At 42.8% G+C, this 17,428-nt stretch overlaps 1 protein-coding gene across 1 annotated transcript; it reads left to right on the top strand.

Moving 5' to 3' along the window:
- Positions 1-2,209: 2,209 nt before the first annotated feature.
- On the top strand, positions 2,210-17,372 carry plekhh1 (pleckstrin homology domain containing, family H (with MyTH4 domain) member 1). The gene is made up of 30 exons (XM_077731195.1): positions 2,210-2,366; positions 6,719-6,868; positions 7,865-7,927; positions 8,004-8,153; positions 8,324-8,407; positions 8,478-8,559; positions 8,630-8,806; positions 8,883-9,592; positions 9,675-9,753; positions 11,218-11,297; positions 11,434-11,584; positions 11,645-11,781; positions 12,162-12,272; positions 12,347-12,433; positions 12,525-12,686; positions 12,771-12,851; positions 13,348-13,530; positions 13,593-13,704; positions 14,106-14,218; positions 14,282-14,458; positions 14,556-14,653; positions 14,715-14,892; positions 14,980-15,135; positions 15,323-15,420; positions 15,617-15,758; positions 15,871-15,989; positions 16,250-16,379; positions 16,451-16,537; positions 16,603-16,731; positions 16,820-17,372. The coding sequence occupies exons 2-30, from the start codon at positions 6,722-6,724 to the stop codon at positions 16,970-16,972; spliced, it is 4,176 nt and encodes a 1,391-aa protein (XP_077587321.1). The 5' UTR covers positions 2,210-2,366; positions 6,719-6,721; the 3' UTR covers positions 16,973-17,372.
- Positions 17,373-17,428: the final 56 nt, after the last annotated feature.

The raw sequence follows: 17,428 nt of genomic DNA, 5'->3' as shown, positions 1-17,428 counted from the left end.
GCCCCGTTTGATCACGCCGTCCGTTGCTTAATGGGATGTGGCGTCCAAGGTTAAGCGTCCGGACGGGGTTCCTTGTTGCTCGTGACGCCCGAGAGAGTGGCGGATTGTTTCTACTGTTTTAACTCCCACTGAGAAGCTGACGGCAAGGTTGCAACCTTTCGCCTGTGTTGTTGATGTGGTTGGAGGGGATGCCCCATGAAACCCCCCACCCCCATCCAATTTTTCAACTGCCACCTCCCCCTTTTAATGTGAACCATCAAAGTTCCTCAGGCTGGACATTTGTTACACAGGTTGAGTCCATTGTTTTGTTTGCTAGTCTCCCCGCGACCTATATTGGGCCAGAATAACTTATACATTAGAAAAATCCCACTATGACTATAACTGACCAAAACATTTATATTAGAAGAATTATATAAATTCAAAAGTGCCTCTAAATACAAGATCTAGTCATTCCATTAAAATGGCAGTGCCTTTTTTTAAGCTTAGGTGACTAAAGTATTTTCTCTGATATTAATGCAATCCACCTAATCAAAGAAAATTTGGAAAAGCTCTAAAAGAACTTGGTCTGATTTGAATCTATAACCTGGCAGAAGAGATATTTATACAATGCCATCGTGTATAATAGGCCATGTATGTCTATAAAAAAGCTAAAAGAAGAAAGATCACATCTATTTCCAGAAAGTTGGTAAAGCCTATTAGATGGAACAACTGAATTTGAACCCAGCCTTCAGTATTTTTCCTCCTTAGGTGGCCTCTGGAGGACATGTTAGGAATGAGAGCTTTCCTACTTTGTCCAGCAGAGAGCGACATGCAACTGTTTAAAAATTGAACTCCACTGTGTGGAGTTTGCATGTTCTCCCCATGGTCTACATGGGTTTCCCCCGGGTACTCCGTTTTCCTCCCACATTCCAAAAACATGCATGGTAGGCTGATTGGACACTCTGAATTGCCACTGGGTATGGGTGTGCGAGTGCAGGGTTGTCTGTCTCCTTGTGCCCTGCGATTGGCTGGCCCGGGGGGTGCTGGAGCCTATCCCAACTGACTGATATATATTAGTATTCACTCCTGGTAATTTACCTAAAAAATAATTTGTTTGACTATTGAATACCAGATTGAATTGGGTTAGGGTTAGTGTCTTTTTTTAACTATGGTAGAAGAAAAACTTAATGTAGCAGCACAATCGAGAAAGGCATTTGATCAGGCAGAATGGTGTGTGTTGGAAAAAAGTCCTGCCTATATAACCCCCACAGAACTAACTCCCCGCCCCCAAGAAATAACAAGACTTGTTAACTCCCCTTTTGCTTCTCTTTCCCTTTCAGCTTCTTCTGTGGGTGGCCCGATTTGACGAGGAGCCGCACGGCCGAGGTCGGGCAACTTCCTCTTCTTCTCTTCTTTAGACAGCAAACAAGTGGAAAGTGACACTCTGGAGATCCAAGCAAGTACTGCACTCTAAATGTTCACATAGGTAAAGGCTCAAATTATTTTTTTAGCAAAAGACGTCCAATTTAGTGGTGTACAAAATGAATGCGAGAGATAGAATGATAGATCTGTAAAACAATAGTCATCCATCATTGGAAGAGCCATAATGCAGGCACACATAAGAATATCACAGTAACAAAATGTGATGCTAACTCAGAAAAATGCTGTGCGCCATTGCCGAAAGAGTACGTAGGATAAAGTGTGCCTGGGTTTTCTTTGGGTACTCCAGTTTCATCCCACATATAAAAAAATGATGGTTGAACACTCTAAATTGCCCTTAGTATTATGAATGTGAACAGGAATGGTTGTCCATCTCCGAGTGCCTTGTGATTGGCTGGCCTCCACATCGGGGTGTCCCCTCCCTGGTGGGATAAGCTCCAGCACCACCCACGACCCATATGAGGATACGCGGTAGGTAAAATGAACAAATGAATAAATATCAACTTGTTGACCTCCATTAAGATGCAAGTGATTGCTGGTAGCCCCTCCTATGCCTTTTTCCGTCAATGGCACGGATACGTGATCATTCATATCCACCCATAACTCTTAAATGGAATAGGAGGTTCCAAAAGAAGAAGTAGAGGGTGAGGGGTGACTACTTGCAAGAAACCTGATCCCTCTTTGGGCCATTTAAAGGAAAATGGCCCACTCAGAAGGCCGGGTGGAGCCTTTGTGAGTCTGTGACTTATGTGTGTGTGCCTGTGTGTGTGTCTTTGCAGTGAAGAGTGCGGCCATGCGTGCGGCGAGCTCACACAGTGAGCTGAGGGAGGCCGGGTGAGAGTGCTGGCCCAACTTTTACATCTGCAGCATGAAGAAGAATGAATGAGTAGACGACCCTTTTGGAGTGTGCCAGTCTGAGACTGTTAGTGGAGAGGAACACTTAAAAGGTAATTTAAGTAAGAACATATTTTTTGTGGCATATACCTTTGCATAAATTACGATGCACGTGTGCAATGCTTTTTCTACTATACTTCATTTTTCCAAAAAGATGCAATGTTTTTTTTGTTCTTTCTTGAGATGGGAGAGAAAAAATCACAATTTCTTTTATATATGTTTAAAAATGTAAAACTTGAAATAATTTTAATGTGAAAGAAAGTACTGTTTACTTTTTGCAGTACTTAAAAAAACAAGTGTATTATATTACCAACATATACATATGAAAAATAATTTCATCTAGAATTACCAACAAGGAAAAAACTTCTTAAAAATGATTTTTACTAAAACCATGTTTTCTAGTATGAAAAACATCATAACATTCAGTATCAATAAGTTAGCAAGTGTATTAGTCACCACTAGTATTTTTTCCCTTAAAAAATATCCACAATAATGATCATATAACACTGGGTAGCCCTTTTTGTCCCAGTTGAAAATTGGCAGGACAATTGATGAATAGAAATCATAGAAAACTTCTATGCATTAAATGGCGTGTCTTCCCTTATGCAGCTTTGGATGACGTACAACCACAAAGTTTGTGTTTATGAGGCTCTTTTTCTACATGGCATACCCCAATAAAAGCTTCCTGCTAAGAGAAAAAGCGCATACAAGGTAGTCTGAGGTGTGTGGTTACACATCACAAGCAAGCTTTTAACTCATTGGCTGCCATTGACGACCATTGACATAAACAGACATAGGATGTCTATTGCCCTCAATGGCATCCCATGAGTTCATATAACAAATTTCTTCCAACTACAACAACACTTATACGTTTTTGTTGCTAAATGTGTAAAATAAGAACAGTCGGGGGAAAAAACCCAGTCATATGGTGGTGGAGTTTGGCACGTGCGTAGTATATAGCCTTGACCCACATCTGGAGCCCTCGAGGCGTCTTTCGGAATGGGCGCGAGCGAGGCGGGATGTGGGAACGTCTGCTGTGGATGATGTCACCTCCAGTGACTAATCACTGACATCAGGGCAGCTGCTTGCTCCGAAGCGTGTCGTTGCTTGTGTGTGTGCACCTAAGTGTGTCTGTTTTAAATAACTGTATATAAAGATTTTTCTTGGTTCTTGTGTGCAAAAAAACCCTGCATAATGAAGCACAACTTTTCACCTTTGATGAGTTACTTTTAGAGATGGAATTGCACCTGTTTACCTTTTAATCACGCCACCGCCGTAGGCTTGAAACTCTGATATATAAATAAATAGATATTAGCAATACATTAAAGAAAGAATGGCAATAGAAAATGACAGTTAGAAAGTGATGTGTCAGTGTTGTTATATTTTCATCCCAAAAATTATTTATATTTAAATCTTGATGTTTGCTGTAGTTTGGGTGCCAGGGGCTTTGAGTAAATATGTATAATTTACAATTCAATGTTCTATTGGGGCTTGAGCTCTATTAGCCAAGTTAATATACTTCCATAGTATTAGTGAGGAAAGACCACGACCATCTGGCCCGCCCGCATGAGCAGTACAATTAGAGTCCCCATTCGAGCAGTAAAATTACTAGTCTCGAAACATCTTCTTCCGGACTTTTATACCTCTTTGAACCCACTTTCAACTTTCTATTTGGACTTACATAGCTTTAAAACCGACCATTGGCGGAGGTATTTTGCAACCAAAAAGTTGAGACATTGACCTTTCCGTGATGTGATCAAGTTTCAACTCTATTTAGAAAAAAAAAAACAGAAGAAAAAAGAAGATTTAGAAACACAATTTCAAACATTATGGATCTTTAGAAGAAGAAGTTCTTTTTTAGTATGTTTAAGCAAAATCCCACACTTTGTGCGGAAGAAAAAATAGAGGACAGTGGAGCTAATGGCCATTTTCATACTTGTCAATTTAAATTTTTTACCCATATTTTATTTGTTTAATGATCATTTCAAATTGTGTACGCTGTATGACAACTTTTGCACAGGATTTTTAAAGGTTTAGAAGCAGTACAAGCCTTTTTACTATATAAATATAGCGCGTCAGCAAGCAATGTAACCAGGGAGTCAAGCTGTCAGCGTCATACAGCGATCTTGAATTTAGTGCATACAAAAGGGTATATTTTACACTTTTAAGTGCGTCCAAAGTTAGTAAATATGTGTATGGTTTTTTTTTTTGCTTAATAAGGGGAATTGTAATCAATAATAAGGGGAGCATTTGAGTATGTATTTTACAATATGAGCTGAATTATGTGCTAGGCGATAAACCTAGGCACTCATATTTCTGTTTTAGCATCTGGGTCACTTTGGATGTGAAAATGATGTAATGGCGGTCTAAATGGCCACACAAAAACAAGAAAATTAGCACTTAATTCCAGGTTCCCATTTCGGCGTCCCTTCCGAAACTCCATTTGGTTCCTCTGAGTACCTATGCAGCTGAGCACCATTCTTTCCATTCTCTTTGAGAGAGGCTTCCTATATTTCATTGAGTTTGTGTGCAGTCATCGAAAGTAAGCTTCCCCTCTGGATCCTCCCGTCCTTTCTGGGTGGCCTAATGGGAAAGCAACAGGCAGCCAGATCCCTGAAAGCTTTAAGAGTCCACCACTTGCACTGTTCCCACGTGTCAAATGTTTGTTGATACAAGACACAGTAGGCAAAGGTGCCCTATATTCTGCTCACCCCACTTCCAAGGTGGTCTTTAGTAAACCCCAGTTTGACTTCTGCTCGGTAGAAAGTTTGTCGCATTGAGCTCCAGCTGGGAAACCCTGGAAGTTTTGTTTCCGGGGGGGAATGAGCAAGCCGCTATTGAGAGGGTACAAGGCAACAAATGGGGCTTTATTTGGATTATACAGATTGACTTACAATGGACTGAACGCCAATCAGTGGCAGCCAATCAGGTCGCTAGAAACTTTTGAATCATTAAGATTGGTTTTCCATTTCTCCTGAACAGCTTCACGTTAGAGCCGCCTGGCAGTCGATCACCAAGTGGTCATTCCCAGTCCAAAAACCTCCCTGTGCAGGACTTGTGTAGTTTGTATGGCCAAAGCCTATATTTATAAGCGAGCTAATTGTAGGGAGTGCGGGTGGACTTTGAACGTCTCGTCTGCTGCTCTGCTGAAGGCGTCTCTTCTCTGCCTGTTATTGCTTGACTTTACTTTTGTTTTGGCCCGGGTGGACTTTGACATGCTTTTGTTTTATATTGAGGCAGTGGCACGCTGAAGCCCAGTTTGGTTAAGCAATAAAAGTTTGGCAGTTTTGTTTACCATGAGTAAATGCTAACAGATATCAGCAGAAGAGGGACAACTGACTTACCAAGATTAAACTTATTAGTTATATTGATCATGAAACAAATTTCAAGAAGGCATATTTGAAGACATCAGCCGTTTTGGTTCAAAATACCCATTTTGGCTGAATGGAGAGTCCTTTAGATTGTTTAAAAAGAAATGAAATCTGCCTCAAAAGTCATTTTTTCTTGGCAAGATAACCATTGGTAACTACATCCTGAAAAGATGCACAAAAAATCTCAAGAAGACCAGTTGCCATCTTACACTCATTGGTACTTCACAAACTAAATTCTCCTGAAAAATTCATCTGATGGCTCCAAAATTCATACCATGTTTGTATATGAGACTGAATTTTCAGTCAAATGCAATGAAGTTTTTCACAATTTACTGTATCACCATCTATGGCACTGAAACATAATAATTCCCGGACTTGCCTCCCAAACAGTTTCCTCTACATTTCCAGGTAAAATGGCTCTGTTGGAAACAGCATTCAGCACTTTGTCCATTCATCCTCACACATTCTTGCCTCTTTTCTCTGTGACTGCGAGGGCTGAAGAACTCCCCCCATCCACCCCCTCTTATGGGACCGTCATGCAGAAAGATAGCATTGTGCCAGACCGGACTAGCATCCAGTTTCAACCCTGCCTTGTAATTAAGAAGGGATTGCATGGGAGGGAGGAGGTTTGGGGTTAGCAGGCAGAGCTGACCTGCTTTGGCCGCCCGGCCTGTGAGCCAATGAACCCGCGGCTCCCCCCGCTCAAACGACCTCCCCACCGAGGTTTTGTGCGCCTCTTCGCCAGGGAACGGAAAGAAAGTTTCAATCTTTACTCGATCCAGCTGTTTTCTTCGTTTGCGCTCCACTCCGCCGTGTGTCACCGGCAGGAAGTTTTTCAAGTTTGCCTGCCACACTTTTTGCAAGCTGAATCACCAGCACGGAAGGAAAGTGGCTAGTTTTCTTGTAAATGAAAGCAGACGGTACATTCACCTAGAGAAAAGCCACATAAACCAACACCTTGGACAAGAACCATTTATTCACAGTACACAATGTAAATGTATATGAATGAACACAAATCTGCCAATTTCTCTCAGAAAATGGCTGACGTGTTGGAAAGCAGCGCCAATCCTGGAGTTGTGGAGGCGCCCGACGTGGATTGGCAGAAGCGATGCGCCTCTTTGGAAATGCAGCTGCTCAGATTCCGACTTCAAGCGGGAAAAATTCGGGAGCTTCTGGCCGAGAAGGTAAATTTCATGAGTCAATGTAATGAACTGTAAACACGGGGTCCAGTCATCTTGTCTCACCGGATATATTGGCAGCTTGTGTTGAATATTCAACATTTAAGTCATTGTGGCATGCTTTGGGGAGTTTAAGGGAAACCACTAAAGAACCTCTCCATCAGCAAACTTTTTAGTGCCAAATAATGATTCCCACTTTGACACGTGACTTAAATTGTTGATCATTGTTTAAGAGTGGCAACGATTAATGGAATAATCAACTCATGGATTATCAAATTGGGTGGCAACTATTTATAGCACAAACCCACAATAATAATGATTATAACAACATCATCATATTCTTATATTAGTGGCATTATATGGATGTTTTAAGTGAAGTCCAGTTTTGCAGTGTGTTGGGGAGGGCTGCTTTCTATTCTGCTTCACCTATTCTCTCTTGCCAATTTAGGAGTGTTTTACACATTGACCCACTTTGGTGTGGAAAAAAAAAAGCAGGCTTAAGAGCGAGAGTGAAAAAAAGAGTGACATGACGTTTATCTCTGCAGTGAGTGCAGATAAAGGTCTTGTGAGGAGTGTATTTGGTCCTGCGGTGTAATATGGAAGCAATGACTTTAACCCTTTATAGACAATTTCCGCCATCTGTTGATGGCATGAGCTCTGTCACGATTATTAGACAATAATACAGCAACCAAATGATAAAAATAGGGAAGATAGGTCAGATCGTGGGCGTGCTAGAGCACGGTGAATGTCAGTACGTAATGTGAAGTGGGGTCCCCGGTATATATGTAACAATGTATTTGTTCAGTGGTGGTCACATAGCAGAAGATCCCTGCCAGTCGAGAAAGAGTGATTAATTATTGATTAGCAGGTTTTCACGTCCGTTGGCCCTGTTGAACTTTCCCACACGGAAAAGAAGAAGAGGGCGGAGGGCAGTCCTTCTGACTTTTTAGCCCAGACGCGCGTAACCATGGCGACTTGGTCTCTTTTGTCTCGTTGACTCAGATGCAGGAGTTGGAACAGCGGGTGATCGAGGCCGACCGGCGTGCCGAGAGCGCCGAGAAACAGGTGAAAAGGCCAGCTTTTGTCCAGATCCTGGCTAGTCTTGCAAATTTATCGGTAGTAACTAAAGTGTGCTTTTCAGATCCACACCATGGAGGAAAAACTCAAGTCAGCAAACATCCAAAGCAGCGAATCCGAGAACTTATTGTACAGGAAGTACCAAGACCTGACCGTTCGGGTCCAGGAGAAAGATACTACTATCAAGAGTTTAGAGATCCAGTTAAAGAAACAGGTGGGAAAGGTTGGAGTTTTCCCCTTAACAGGGGTTCCCAAACTGGAGGTCAAGTTGCATGTATAACTGAAGTTAAATGGCATTATGACTGCACTCGAAAAGTTTGAAAACACCTGCCATTGAAAAACAGTTTGGATGACACGTGTTGTCCTATTTTCTTCTGACTCCAGATCTTAGTCAGAGCCCAGGAAGCTAAAATAATTGAAGAGAAATCTGCCAAAATTAAGGACTGGGTGACTATAAAGCTCCAAGAGGTAAGCATGTATGGTTGCATTCCACTCAGGATATAAGGACAGTTCTTAAATCTAATTTGCCCATCTAAAGCTGGAGCAGGAGAACCAAAATCTTAAACTGTCAAACCTGAACCAGACAGAGCAGATTGCAATGTTGCAGGACAAACTACAAGGTCAGTAAAGCCAGATGATCTCTCACCAATTACTGACTACAAAACTAATGAAAATAGTTTTATTTCTCAGCTCTTGTAGAGAAAACAGACTCCCTTCTACCTGGCTCTCCTGGTAATTCCCCCAGAGCGAACACTCACCAGATACAGGGCAGTACTCCATCTGCTTCAAACCGCCCTTTTACTCTTCCCTCATTGGATAACAGCAGAATGGCAGTTGCTTGTGGAACCGCCAATAACTTACCAATAGGTGAATCGTTTGTTACCCATTCATGAGTTGTAAATGCCTGATTTGTTGAACTAGTCTGTTTACTCTTTGCTATCAGATTCGAAAAGATCTCCCGAGCTGAAGCTGAAAGAGATTTGCATAGACGGCCATCCGACCAAGAACCGTCACTCCCATAGCCAGAGTCGGGAGAATTCCAGACTAGAACCCGCGTCCTCTTCTGAGAGTAGAGATACCTCTTCGGACGAGCTGAACAACAAGTTCCGCTCCCAATGCCTCCATTCCTCATCCTCGTCTTCGTCTTCCTCCTCAGCCTGCGAGAATGTCCTAAAGTCGCCTCTCAGACTGACTCCCAAATGTCCACTGGTGCCACGTTCACCCTCTACCATCAATCCCTTTCCCAGTTCCGCCCAAACGTCGGGCCCTCAGTCAGGCGTTAGCATGACCTTACCCAAGATCCGCACTCCGCTGTCCCCGAGGGACAGCATCCAGTTGGTGAAGAAACACCAGAGCCAACCCCAGCCCGGCCAAGAGCGACTCCATCAGCTGGTCAGCATCGACATCATGACGCCCTCGTCCACTTGCTCCACCCTCACCGCTAGCACGTCGCCCTTCTACCAGCCCATAGAGGAGACAGACATTGACGTCACACTTCCGCAAAGTATGGACGTTGTTCTACAGGGCCCCGGATCCCAGGAGCCCATTCAGCGAGACAGATTACCAATTGTTGGTTACGAAGAGGACCAAGAGAACCTGGATCCTGAATGTCTGAAACCACCCACACCTCCTCTACATCGTTTTCCTTCTTGGGTATGCAAAGTTCATCTAAAGAAAGCTGAATTTTGAAACCTGTGTGTGTAGTGTGAGATTAAAAGTGAATGACTCCGTGCAGGAAAGTCGAATTTATGCCATTGCCAAGGCTGGAATAAGAGTTTCGGAGGTGCCTCCTGGATCAAGGTGCCCCGGTGGAGGTGAGTCCCCTTACCGATCAAACACTTGACTTTTTCTCTGACTTTTTAAAAAATATATGTTTTCACATTTGGAATGTCAGTGGGAGCAGTGAAGTAGTTTTCCCTCTGAGGGAGTATCATATTTTTCAGACTGTAAATCGCACTAGCCAATAAATAATGAAAGGAGATGTTATACAACATTATTCATTAAAGTAATAGGAGCATTGTAAATAATTAACGTAATGTATTCGTTTATGAAATGTATCAGTTTTTTTTTGGACAACTATAGCCTAAAATACACAGCATAACAAGCTGTTGGTAGTCAAAGTGAAAAAAATAAAAGATAAATAAATCGCAGTCCAAGCAAAACTAGGAATAAAAGTGCAAGTAATAGTCCGGAACATACGGTACTCCTTACTTATTTTAAAACAGATTTCAACCTGACCTTTTCTCTCTTCTTTTTTTAAAGTCTAGTCACAGGTATACATTGACTTATACATGCATCTGGCTGTGGATTACTGAAAATGTGATAGGTTATGACTTTTAATGTCACTTCTGGTGACTGGCACACCTGTATCGGTCATCTCGGGCTGTACACACTTCAAAAAAAGAAGCTCTCTTGTGAAAGGGTTGCTTTATGATCACCCGTGATGAAAGCAAAAAGGCCTGGGTGTAATTACGCCCTCGTTACGACGTCGGTCCTTGTATTTAGCGGGTTGAGCCATCCCTCGCAAGGCTTGCCGCAGTTGCCGAGGAGCTGTTGCGGATTATGCAGATGCTGACGCAGCGTATTCCTCTTTTTAATTTTGTCTCGACTTGGGCTTCAAATCACAAGAGCTGGATATTTAATTAAAGTCTTATACATTTTGTCAAAGTCCGACTGTTTCATTTGGATGTGTGACGTTACAGAATGAAGGCAATAATCACCAAGGCAAGGTTATTTGTATAAAAGGCACAGGTGGCGTCAACTGTTTGGATTAAAAGTTATTTTGTGTGCCAGACGCAGCAGACAAGAGCGTCCCTGTCAAGAGTGTTTATAGCGTGGCTGAATGCAAAACTGTCAGCTGCCTTGCATCACGTTTAACCCAAAGACACTTTTAGGTTCTTTGATATGCAGCTGTTTACATCACCATGTCAGATGCTTATTATTAATTCATTTTGGATGATCAAATAGACCATAGATTTTATGATGATTTGAGAGCTGCGTGTACTCTGTGGGCTTAGAGTGTCTAATCAGCCTAGCATGCCTTATTTTGGGGATGTGGGCGTAAATTGGAGCACCCGGAGAAAACCCACACATGCCCGGGAAAAACCTGTAATCCTCACACAGTAAAGATCGTCCTGGGATCGGGCCCTCGACCCCAGAACACGCCCAGTATATTCCCTCAGTGTATTTTAGTACTATTTAAAATTCATCAAAACATCCTTTTGTTCAAAGAAGTTCTACCTACTCTTTCATTAACCAAAATTGTCTTGCTTTTTTAGGGTCCATTTTGCCTCAGGACCTTTCCGCCAAGTCGATTTACAAAAATATCTGCGTTCCAGTGTACACCACAATAAAAGGGGTAAGTCATTCCTTCTTGTTTTCAAGAATATGATTATAACGTGATCTTGATGCTTGAATATTATCTCATGAACTGCCATTGACAAACTTAGACAACCCAGTTGATAAAACATGAATAATTATTCTGTCATGTTTAGAAAGCCACTCAGATTAGCGCAACCCCTCTGCGGGATAACGATGACTCGGGTTCAGAAGACGACAGCGGCTCCCTGGCCAGCCTGCGTAACTCCGTGTCCAGCCCGGATAAGCGGGGCGGTGTTCCCGGGAGCCCCCGTGCCGTCAAGCGCGGTAAGAGGGAGTGTCGGGTTATCACGCTGAGGCACGAGTTTAATTGAATGTTCCTTCCAGGCGTGTCGGTGTCATCCATCGGCTCGGAGTGCGACTACGCCATCCCACCCGATGCCTGTTCCCTGGATAGCGACTACTCGGAACCAGAACACAAAGTCCAGAGGACTTCGTCTTACTCCTGTGAGAGCATTGGGCCTGTAAGTAACCAAGGAAACAACAGAAATAGAAAATATGTCCCACATGATTTCAATTAAAATATGAAAACATTTCAAATAGATTTACTAATTGAATAACATTAATTTGCCTTTTAAAGCCCAACCCCCTAAATAAATGATAGCTAAGTATTTCTTGAAAGTCCGAGCCCTTATTAGTTTCTCGGAACAAAAAGACTACAAAATTAATAAATGATTAATCATTTGGATCATATTTATTTGATACATTAGTATTCAGAACTTTCTTATAAATTGCATACAGATTAATTTTAGGTTTTGACAGCAGATGGCAAATTAACGAATGTGATTGCAGATAGGAAATTGAGCAAAGTGCAGTCATCACAAATTGTGCTTGTTGCATTCAGGAGCAGCTGGAGAAAAGCAGCTACCTCCTCAAGATGAGCAGTCAGGTGAAGGCGTGGAAGCGACGCTGGTTTATCCTGCGGAACGACGAAATCCTTTACTACAAATCTCCCGTGAGTCGACTCGGTATCTGGCGTCCGCTCAATGTATTAACAAAGGAAATCACCCTCTTCTGTATAACTTCCAGAGCGACATCATCAGGAAACCCGAAGGTCAAATTCAACTGAACTCATCTTGCCGAATTGTGCGTGGAGATGGAGCGCAAACCTTCCAAGTAAGGACTGCCAAAATAAAGGGTTTTTTTCCTCTTACTGGTTCAATTCATATGACATTTTCCTCATATTAAGATTTTGTATTTTTTGCAGTTGATCACCGAGAAGAAAACCTTCTATTTAGCGGCCGATTCACCCAACATCCTGGAAGAGTGGATTCGTGTCTTGCAGAACGTACTGAGTGTTCAAGTCAGCAGCCCTTCTGGCGTGGAGCTGACTTCTGCTAAGCCCACTGTGACAGGCTGGCTAACTAAGGTTTTTTGTAATTATTTGTCTGGTCATTTTTTTTTAAATGTATTATTTTTTGACTATTGTGCAAACTTATTGCTTTCTCCATAGGTCAAACATGGACACTCCAAGATGGTGTGGTGTCGATTGGTCGGAAATGTCTTTTACTACTACCGTAACCAGGAAGATAAAGTAAATATAGTCACTATTTATTTGCAGTGGTACACAAGTAGAAATATTTTCATTTGAAATTATATTATTTTCTTAAAACATTATATGACAATAAATACTTTTTGGGACGATGGAACTCATACTTTGTGTTTAGGGGCTGACAGCACAAATAGGAAAAATAGAAAAAGATGATATTTTAGAATGAAGTTTATTATTTAGTTATACTTTGTAAAATCTACATATTTTATGAGGCTTTCTGCATTTTATTGTGTTACTCAAAAATTGGAAAAACATGAACATTTCAGCCTTAAATCGACCCTTAATTTTAGTCCTTGAGTGTAGTTAACTTTAATGAACACACTGGTTATCATTGACAGTTATTGACGTCTAATCCATCGAACCATCACCATCCCTTCCTAATTCAAATAGATTGGACGTCTGTTACCGTCAATCATAAAAAAAAATAATTATGACTGATATCTTATGAGCCAACATTGTCCTTATTTTTCTCACTCAGCTGCCCCTGGGACAACTGCAGTTGCGCTCGGCAACCATCCGCGAAGTGGACCGCTCTCGCGATTCAGACGAGGACTACGAGGCGGGCATCCGCGGGGGTTTCTTGTCATCACACTGCACCCTAGTGGTTAAGCCCGCCGACCAGAGTCCGTCATACCTTCTGGTCAGCACCAAACAGGAAAAGGTCAGTCGACCGCCATGAGCTCCCATGCTTTTCCCGGATGCTGACCGCGACTCGGTGGACAGGATGCATGGCTGTATCACTTGTGTGTGGCGGCGGGAGGGGGCGCCGACCTGAAGGCGGGCACTGAGTACGAGCGGCTCATCGGCAGGTTGCTGGATGGGGACGGAGACGCAGGTGACTGACAGACAGCTTGATTTTGGTCTTTAAGGTTTAAGACAAACAAACACAATTGTCAACATTTTAAAAAGATATAATATACGTTATTTCTTTCTTTCAAGAAAACTATTTTTATTATATCCTGCCTGGTACAAAAAAAACCTCATCTTATAATGTTTTGCCATTTTTATTTTGTTTATTGAGATATACATATATTATCTATATATATCTTTTCTTCATTTGGTGTAACTTTTGCAGTTGGATTGATTACACAAATCTCCATTGTAACTATGAATACACAGACATTTAGTCAGCACCAAGTTATTTTGACGTCTGGCAGACGGTGTTTATGGCTTTCTGGTGTCAGCTGCCGAGTTTTAACGGCCAATCTTTTTGTGTTGTTGTTTGTTTTTTCTCAGAATGCAGCCTATGGCAAAGCGACACGTTGTGCTATTCCAAGGACGGTCTGCGCTCGCCACTCACCACGCTCCCCTCGGAGGCGCTGCAGACGGAAGCTCTTAAACTCTTCAAGGTCCGTCTTTTCAGCAATTAACTATTTATGTTGAACATATTAACGTTTGTGTGTTCCGTGTAGTCATGTCAACTGTTCATCAACGTGCCGGTGGAGTCTCCGTGTGTGGACTACCACACGTCACTGGCGCAGAACGCTCTACAGGTGTGCTTGTCGCATCCGGAACTACACAACGAGATGTACTGTCAGCTCATCAAGCAGACCAATTGCCGCACGCCACGCAACTACTCACTCACCCAGGTTCCTGCACTACAAACTTTTCATCCATATTTGGCGGCTCCAAGTCGCAATAGTTGATCCACCAAGTATTACTTGAATGTGGTTCATTTATTTGCAGTGCTGGCAGCTGTTATCGTTGTGTGTGGCACTCTTCCTCCCCCAGCAGCACTTCCTCTGGTACCTCAAGCAGCACCTCCTCCGAAACGGTGACCCCAGGTAAGTGATGTCTTCCTAATCAGCTCACGCCAACCGTTTCCAACCACCTTTCCGATTGCAGTAGTGACGTGGGCAAGTATGCAGTGTACTGCCAGCGTTCGGTAGAGCGGACTCTGCGCAATGGCGAGCGCGAGGCCAAACCGTCGCGCATGGAAATCGTCTCTATCTTGCTAAGGAACCCCTACCAACACTCGCTGCCCTTTAGCATCCCGGTGCACTTTATGAACAACACCTATCAGGTAAGGAACTCATTTTGGTTGTAGAAGTCCAATCCATTCGGACTAGGTTGAGTTATGGTCGTTAATGGCTGATTCTTTCTCTCACAGGTGGTGGGTTTTGACGGCTCCACCACTGTAGAGGAGTTCCTTGATACGCTGAACCAAAGGATTGGAATGCGCAATCCTCAGCTGTCCGGCTTTGCGCTCTTTACCGACGACCCATCTGGAAAAGAGCTAGAACACTGCTTGCTACCCACTGCCAAGGTGTGTTAAGATTAGATTAGAACTTTATTTCATCCAGTATTTGGGAAATTCCCTTGCTAGCAGTAGAAAAAAAACAGTAGCAAGCACAGACACAGAAGACATTGTAGACCTAGGTAAAAAACTGGAGCTTTATCATGACTAAATGTGAAGTTATTATGTTCTTAAAAGTGACTTTGTTTTCCTGCAGATTTGTGATGTGATTTCCAAATGGGAGCAGGCTCTCAAGGAGATTCACCCGGGCAAGAATGAGGGAACACGGATTGTACGATTGACTTATAAGAACAGGTGGGTCGTCGGAAATAGAGACATGATGATGTTCAAAGTTCTATTCTCCTCAGAGAGAACTTAAGTCAAGTTTGAGCAAAAAAGGCTAATTGATCTGTAATTGAATCAATAACTAATGGCTAAATAATGGGAAATGTAATCTAATTCCATAAAACCTAAAAATGATGTCTCGAATGTTTGTGCTTTCGGGCCGCAGGCTTTGCTTCCGCTCTCAGGTCAAAGGTGAAACAGAGCGTGAGCGTCTCCTGCTGGCCCATCAGGTGAATGACAACGTGCAACAGGGTTACTTCCCCGTCAACAAGGAGCTTGCGCTTGAGGTGGCCGCTCTTATGGCACAGGTATCCGCCCCGCCTGGAACACTATTTGAGGCATTGAGGACGTGACTAAAGAAGTAATGGAGTAGATTGTGGTAGAGCCGCCTATATTTACAGCCTTTTTTTCCCTCCCAAGGTGGAGCACGGTGATCTGGAGCGGACGGGCCAGCCCAAGTCTCAGCTAGTGCTTCTGCAGGCTTTGGAGCGTTTCTACCCTAAACGTTACAAGTGCAACTGTAGTGCCGAACACTTGAGGTCAGATGTGCACTCAAATACGTTCATTGCAAGTTCTTCGAAGTCTCGTAATTGCCTGTAGCGCAACTGAAAAACACTTGCTCCAATTAGGAGCAGTCGGAATGATAATATGTACATGGATCTCTCTCCTATGAAAGAAAGTGCAGTTTATAGTCCAGAAAATACGATAAATGGATTATTAATGTGTATTGCCGTCAGTGGCAGCCAATTTGTTAATGCAGGTGTCAATAACCAAGTCCCAATTTTCTGTCATTTTCCAGAGACGTCGTTGAAAGTTTGTCGACCAAGTGGTCAGCGCTCCGCGGCTGCAGCGCGGCCGAGTGCATAAGGATTTACTTGACAGTGGCACGCGGGTGGCCCATGTTTGGTGCCAAACTCTTTGCCGTAAAGGTGTGAGCTATTTTACGTTTTTACGTTGAAGCCTGAATTGATTTTTTTTCTTTGGGCTGGGCAATTTACAGGCAATGCCGCCTACCCTTGCCGAAGCTGGGGGTCCGGCCTGGTTGGCGGTGAACGAGGACGGAGTGTGCGTGCTGGACGATGCCATGGTAAAAAATTCAATGCCCCGTAGAGCGTGACAGCCTTTAACGCTGCCATTGTTGTCGTTTTGTAGCAAACGTTGGCCACGTACGCTTACCGCTCGGTGGTCACCTTCGGTGGCTGCGGGGACGATTTCTTGTTGGTCGCCGGCGGGGGAAAGAAAGGGGTGGAGAAGCTACTGTTCGCTATGGCTAAACCCAAGGTAAGTGCCACCTTAGGATCTTGGGATACAGATTTAATGTGTTTTTTTTATGAGGCCAGGTTTGTAATTCAAAACTTGGTTTCTCCAGATACTACAGTTGACACTCCTCATGGCCAGCTATGTGAACCACTGTGCTGCAACTCCTCCAGAAGCTCAGCGCCAGCTTCGGGCACTAAGGGACACAGATGCATGTACCTTCCCCACCATGAATTATAGCACCAAAGTCCCAACGTTGCTCTGACGACTGCTATAAAAGAGGGATGAATCTGACATGGCATTTTATTTGGGGATTTACCAAATGAAAATATGTTATCAGGTAGGCAGATCGATTAATTTTTAGCGTGAAAAATTCAACTTTTAACATAAAAAATGTTACGTTTTAAAATGCTGAATTGTGTAGCTTATCTTTGGGTACTCCCGGTTTCTTTTCTAGCATTTTGCTAATTTTACATAAACTATTACATGCGGACAAAACTTGAATATCTTCTATCTGATCGAACCACTGTTAATTTATTAAAATCCAAATCCATCTGAACTGGGAGAGGCTGGCAGCCAATGATCCCAGTTTCCCAGTTCATGAGTATAAAGATATTGTGTTTGTTCTAGTTTGTGATTTAACAAATCTTTGTGTCCTATGATGATAAAGTGCAAGATTTATAGGAATTTTCTTCAATCGTTTCATTTCAAATTGTTTTTA

This window comes from Stigmatopora nigra, chromosome 13 (assembly GCF_051989575.1).
Source record: "Stigmatopora nigra isolate UIUO_SnigA chromosome 13, RoL_Snig_1.1, whole genome shotgun sequence".
Lineage (NCBI taxonomy): Eukaryota > Metazoa > Chordata > Actinopteri > Syngnathiformes > Syngnathidae > Stigmatopora > Stigmatopora nigra.
The sequence above is the reverse complement of the archived record's forward strand: the minus strand, read 5'-3'. Positions and strand labels throughout refer to the sequence as shown.

Coding starts and splice junctions, on each gene's coding strand:
- plekhh1 (XM_077731195.1), top strand. CDS start 6,722: ATGGCTGACGTGTTGGAAAGCAGCGCCAATCCTGGAGTTGTGGAGGCG. Junction 6,869..7,864: donor GGGAGCTTCTGGCCGAGAAG/GTAAATTTCATG, acceptor TCGTTGACTCAG/ATGCAGGAGTTGGAACAGCG. Junction 15,421..15,616: donor CGATTGACTTATAAGAACAG/GTGGGTCGTCGG, acceptor TTCGGGCCGCAG/GCTTTGCTTCCGCTCTCAGG.